This window comes from Scyliorhinus torazame, chromosome 10 (assembly GCF_047496885.1).
Source record: "Scyliorhinus torazame isolate Kashiwa2021f chromosome 10, sScyTor2.1, whole genome shotgun sequence".
Classification (NCBI taxonomy): domain Eukaryota; kingdom Metazoa; phylum Chordata; class Chondrichthyes; order Carcharhiniformes; family Scyliorhinidae; genus Scyliorhinus; species Scyliorhinus torazame.
In genome coordinates, this window is record NC_092716.1 from 142,931,312 (window position 1) to 142,937,311 (window position 6,000).

General features: G+C 49.5%; 1 protein-coding gene across 1 annotated transcript in view; it reads right to left on the bottom strand.

Annotated features, from left to right (window-relative positions):
- nup160 (nucleoporin 160) overlaps window positions 1-492 on the bottom strand; it is a 125,077-nt gene extending 124,585 nt beyond the window's left edge. The window contains exon 1 of the mRNA XM_072518792.1: window positions 365-492. Coding sequence (XP_072374893.1) covers window positions 365-482 — 118 coding nt within the window. The 5' untranslated portion in view covers window positions 483-492. The remainder of the gene's footprint in view (window positions 1-364) is intronic.
- Window positions 493-6,000: the final 5,508 nt, after the last annotated feature.

Consider the following 6,000-nt stretch of genomic DNA (forward strand, 5'->3'; position numbering starts at 1 on the left):
CTCCTCCTCCCCCCCGTGTCTGCGTGGGTCGCATCCCCACAACGCAAAGATGCGCAGGGTAGGTGGATAGGCCACGCCAAATTGCCATTTAATTGGAAAATAATAATTGGTTATCCTAAATTTATTTTTAAAAGAATGAAAGGCAGACACAGCCTCCGGATTGGGGGGGGGGTCCTCCTGGTCTGGGACTCTCAGGCTCAGAATCCACTTCCACAGATTAACAGGGGCAGAGTCAGGAGCTGGAGACAACCCCCCGGTGTCAACCAGCGGAACAAAACTGATCCTCTCTCACAAACACACCGCCTCCCCGCTCCCCCCGGGCGGTGGGGTTGAATGGTGGCCCTCGGGTTCCGGCTCCGCTCACCCAGCTCGGCCCGGACCTCCCTCCACGCCGGGAAGTCTCTCTGCAAGTTGCCGATCTCCAGCAGGCTCCGCTCACAAACCGCCGCCATCTTGCCGCACAGCCTGTCGGGAGGTGGCATTTCCCGCCCTTCAAACCTCTTAAAGTGGCACCCACCCTGGACCATTTACAGCTGCATAACCTGAATCCTCTTAAAGCGACACTGGCCATGGAAGCAAAGCTTTGATTCCCAGAACCGTTTGGCATTCGACAGCTTTCCCCAGCCCTGATTGGTTCATCTATCTGGGCTCAGATTGGATAACCCGGGATTCCAGGGACACTCTCAGTTTAAATGTGTTTTCGTGCAGAATGGAGGTTCAAAAGAAATCTCCTTTTACCAAAGTGTATCAGTTCGAAAAGAAGCCCCTCCGAAGGGCTGCTTTAAACATGAAATAATCAGGGATAAAAATTCTGGTGATATTTGGCAGGGTATTTGTCTAATTGTCTGTGACCACGAAGGATAAAAACTGTTCAGACTAGTATTCTTATCTCCATCCAGGGAAGAAGCGGTGTTCAAAGGAACCTTTGTGTACTTTAAAACCTAATATCCAGCTGCAAGGAGCTGCTCGGTTATGTGTGGAAAACCATCCTGTTTAATCTCGGCCAGTATCCAAAATGGTTGCAAACATTCTCTGTCAAATTTCTGCTTTTCTCCATTTTAGAGGGTAATTTAACTTTTAACCAACATCTGTTCTAAATAAGATGACAGTGTGGGTGGAATTTTTTGTTGACAAACCCACATGCGGTCGATAACGGTGTGCGGCTTGATCTGCTAGTGGGACTTGCCATGGCTCTAACATGAATGGCATTAGCATCCTGCTTTCAGGGGTCCCAAGGAGTGTGCAGGCCTGACGATGAGCCGCAGTCTATGAATGAAACTTTTCTGCTTAAAGGGACCTCTGGAGGGGTCAGAATGACTGCAGGAAACTATGTTCGTGAAAGTTAATGTGGCAAGGAAATGGAGAAAGACATGGGAAGGCTGTGTCCTCGTTCCCTGACTCTTTCCTGGAGTTCAGGCTGGAGGTAGCATAGGCAGAAGGGGAGATGCTCTTAAGAATATAAGAACTAGGAGCTGGAGTAGGCCATCTGGCCCCTCGAGCCTGCTCCGCCATTCAAACAGATCATGGCTGATCTTTTGTGGACTCAGCTCCCCTTTCCAGCCCAAACACCATAACCCTTAATGCCTTTATTCTTCAAAAAACTATCTATCTTTATCTTAAAAACATTTCATGAAGGAGCCTCAACTGCTTCACTGGGCAATGAATTCCATAGATTCACAACCCTTTGGGTGAAGAAGTTCCTCCTAAGCTCAGTCCTAAATCTACTTCCCCTTATTTTGAGGCTATGCCCCCTAGTTCTGCTTTCACCCGCCAGTGGAAACAACCTCTCCGCATCTATCCTATCTATTCCCTTCATAATTTTATATGTTTCTATAAGATCCCCCCCCCCCCCCCCCCGCATCCTTCTAAATTCCAACGAGTACAGTCCCAGTCTACTCAACCTCTCCTCGTAATCCAACCTCTTCAGCTCTGGGATTAACCTAGTGAATCTCCTCTGCACACCCTCCAGCGCCAGTACGTCCTTTCTCAGGTAAGAAGACCAAAACTGAACACAATTCTCCACGTGTGGCCTCACTAACACCTTATACAATTGCAGTATAACCTCCCTAGTCTTAAACTCCATCCCCCTAGCAATGAAGGACAAAACTCCATTTGCCTTCTTCATCACCTGTTGCACCTGTAAACCAACTTTTTGCGACTCATGCACTAGCACATCCAGGTCTCTGCACAGCAGCATGTTTTAATATTTTATCATTTAAATAATAATCCCTTTTGCTGTTATTCCTACGAAAATGGATAACATCACATTTGTCAACATTGTATTCCATCTGCCAGACCCTAGCCCATTCAGTTAACCTATCCAAATCCCTCTGCAGACTTCCAGTATCCTCTGCACTTTTTGCTTTAACACTCCTCTTAGTGTCGTCTGCAAACTTGGACACATTGCACTTGGTCCCCAACTCCAAATCATTTATGTAAATTGTGAACAATTGTGGGCCCAACACTGAACCCTGAGGGACACCACTAGCTACTAATTGCCAACCAGAGAAACACCCATTAATCCCCACTCTTTGCTTTCTATAAATGAACCAATCCTCTATCCATGCTACTACTTTACCCTTAATGCCATGAATCTTTATGTTATGCAGCAACCTTTTGCGTGGCACCTTGTCAAAAGCTTTCTGGAAATCCAAATCCATTGGCTCCCCGTTATCTACCACACTGGTAATATCCTCAAAGAATTCCACTAAGTTAGTTAGGCACGACCTGCCCTTTAAGAACCCATGCTGCGTCTGACCAATGGGACAATTTCCATCCAGATGCCTCGCTATTTCTTCCTTGATGATAGATTCCAGCATCTTCCCTACTACCGAAGTTAAGCAAACTGGCCTATAACTACCCGCTTTCTGCGTACCTCCTTTTTTAAAAAATATGTTTTATTGAAATTTTTTTCCCAAACAACAATTTTTCCCCTCTTACAAAGCAAACGCAACAATAACAATACAGAAATTTTTAACAATACACAAGTAACAAAACCCCTTTATCTTTGACCTAAACTAAACTAAACCCCCCCCCCCTCCCCCACTCCCCCTTCCCCCTGGGTTGCTGCTGCTGGTCATCTGTCTTCCCTCTAACTTTCCCCTAGGTAGTCGAGAAATGGCTGCCACCGCCTGGTGAACCCTTGAGCCGATCCTCTCAGGGCAAACTTTATCTGCTCCAGTTTAATGAACCCTGCCATATCATTTACCCAGGCCTCCAGTCCGGGGGGTTTCGCCTCCTTCCACATGAGTAGGATCCTGCGCCGGGCTACTAGGGACGCAAAGGCCACAACGCCGGCCTCTTTCGCCTCCTGCACTCCCGGCTCTTCCGCAACTCCAAATAGAGCTAACCCCCAGCCTGGTTTGACCCGGGCCTTCACCACCCGCGAAATCACTCCCGTCACTCCCTTCCAGTGCCGGACACGCCCAAAACATATGTGCGTGGTTTGCCGGCCTCCCGCCACACCTCCCACATTTGTCCTCCACTCCAAAGAACCTGCTCAATCTTGCTCCCGTTATGTGTGCTCTATGTAGCACCTTAAATTGAATCAGGCTAAGCCTGGCGCATGAGGAAGAGGAATTTACCCTGCTTAGGGCATCAGCCCACATACCCTCCTCTATCTCCTCCCCTAGTTCTTCTTCCCACTTTCCTTTTAGTTCGCCCACCGACTCCTCCCCCTCTTCCCTCATCTCTCGGTAAATCTCTGACACCTTGCCCCCTCCGACCCACACCCCTGAAAGCACCCTGTCCTGTATCCCCTGTGTCGGGAGCAACGGAAATTCTCTCACCTGTTGTCTAGTAAATGCCCTCACCTGCATATATCTCAAGAAATTTCCCCGGGGCAACTTATACTTTTCCTCCAATGCTCCCAAGCTCGCAAAAGTCCCATCTATAAATAAATCTCCCACCCTCCTAATTCCCAACTGGTACCAGCTCTGAAATCCTCCATCCATTCTTCCTGGGGCGAACCTATGGTTGTTCCTGATTGGGGACCCCACCAGGGCTCCCCGCACCCCTCTCTGTCGCCTCCACTGTCCCCAGATATTCAATGTTGCCGCCACCACCAGGTTCGTGGTAAACTTTTTAGGTGAGATCGGTAGCGGCGCCGTCACCAGCGCCTCTAAACTCGGCCCTTTACAGGACTTTCTCTCCAGTCTTTTCCACGTCGCTCCCTCACCCTCCATCATCCATTTACGTATCATTGCCACATTGGCGGCCCAATAGTAATCACCCAAGTTCGGTAGTGCCAATCCTCCTCTGTCCCTACTACGCTGAAGGAACCCCCTCCTTACTCTCGGAACTTTCCCTGCCCACACGAAGCTCGTGATGCTCCTGTCTATTTTATTAAAAAAGGTCTTGGTGATTAGTATAGGGAGACATTGAAATACAAATAAGAACCTCGGGAGGACCATCATCTTAATTGCTTGCACCCTGCCGCCAGCGATAGAGGCTGCATGTCCCACCTCTTGAAGTCTTCCTCCATTTGTTCTACCAACCGTGTCAGATTAAGTCTGTGCAAGGTTCCCCAGCTCCTAGCGATCTGAATCCCCAGGTATTGGAAGTTTCTTTCCACTTTCCTTAGAGGCAAGCCTTCTATCTCTCTACTCTGGTCCCCTGGATGTATCACAAATAATTCACTCTTCCCCATGTTTAGCCTATACCCCGAGAAACCCCCGAACCCCCTCAAAATTCGCATAACCTCTATCATCCCCCCCCCCCGCTGGGTCCGACACGTATAACAATAGGTCATCCGCGTATAACGAGACTCGGTGTTCTTCTCCCCCTCTAATCACCCCTCTCCATTTCCTGGAGTCTCTCAACGCCATGGCCAGAGGTTCAATTGCCAACGCGAACAACAATGGAGACAGCGGGCATCCCTGTCTTGTTCCCCTATATAGTCGGAAATACTCCGATCTATGTCGACCTGTAACTACGCTTGCCGTTGGAGCCCCATAAAGAAGTCTAACCCAGCTAATAAACACGTTCCCAAACCCAAACCTCCTTAACACTTCCCATAAATACTCCCACTCCACCCTATCAAATGCCTTCTCTGCGTCCATTGCCGCCACTATCTCTGCCTCCCCCTCCACTGGGGGCATCATTATCACCCCTAATAGTCGTCGCACGTTAACATTCAGTTGTCTCCCTTTTACGAGTCTTGTCTGGTCTTCGTGCACCACCCCCGGGACACAGTCCTCTATCCTCGATGCCAGTACCTTTGCCAACAATTTGGCGTCCACGTTCAATAATGAAATGGGTCTATAGGACCCGCACTGCAACGGATCTTTATCCCTCTTCAAAATTAACGATATCGTCGCCTCCGACATCGTCGGGGGTAGAGTCCCCCCTTTCCTGGCCTCATTGAACGTCCTCACCATCAACGGGGCCAACAAGTCCACATATTTTCTGTAATACTCCACCGGGAACCCGTCTGGTCCTGGGGCCTTCCCTGCTTGCATGCTTCCCAGTCCCTTAATAACCTCGTCCACCCCAATCGGTGCCCCCAGGCCGACCACCCCCCGCTCCTCCACTTTCGGGAACCTCAATTGGTCCAGGAACTGCCGCATCCCCTCCTCTCCCTCTGGGGGTTGAGACCTATTCAGTTCCTCATAGAAGGTCTTGAACACCTCATTTATCTTTCCTGCCCTTCGCACCGTGTCTCCCCTTTCGCCTCTAATTCCTCCTATCTCCCTCGCTGCTGCCCTCTTTCGCAATTGATGAGCCAACAGGCGACTAGCCTTTTCCCCATATTCATACCTCCTCCCCTGTGCCTTCCTCCACAGTACCTCCGCCTTTCTGGTGGTCAGAAGGTCAAATTCCGTCTGGAGTCGTCTCCTCTCCCTGTACAATTCCTCCTCCGGGGTCTCTGCAAATTCCCTATCCACCCTTAAAATCTCCCCCAGTAATCTTTCCCTTTCCTTGGCCTCTGTTTTCCTTTTGTGGGCCCCAATGGAGATCAGCTCTCCTCTGACCACCGCTTTTAGTGCTTCCCATACCACT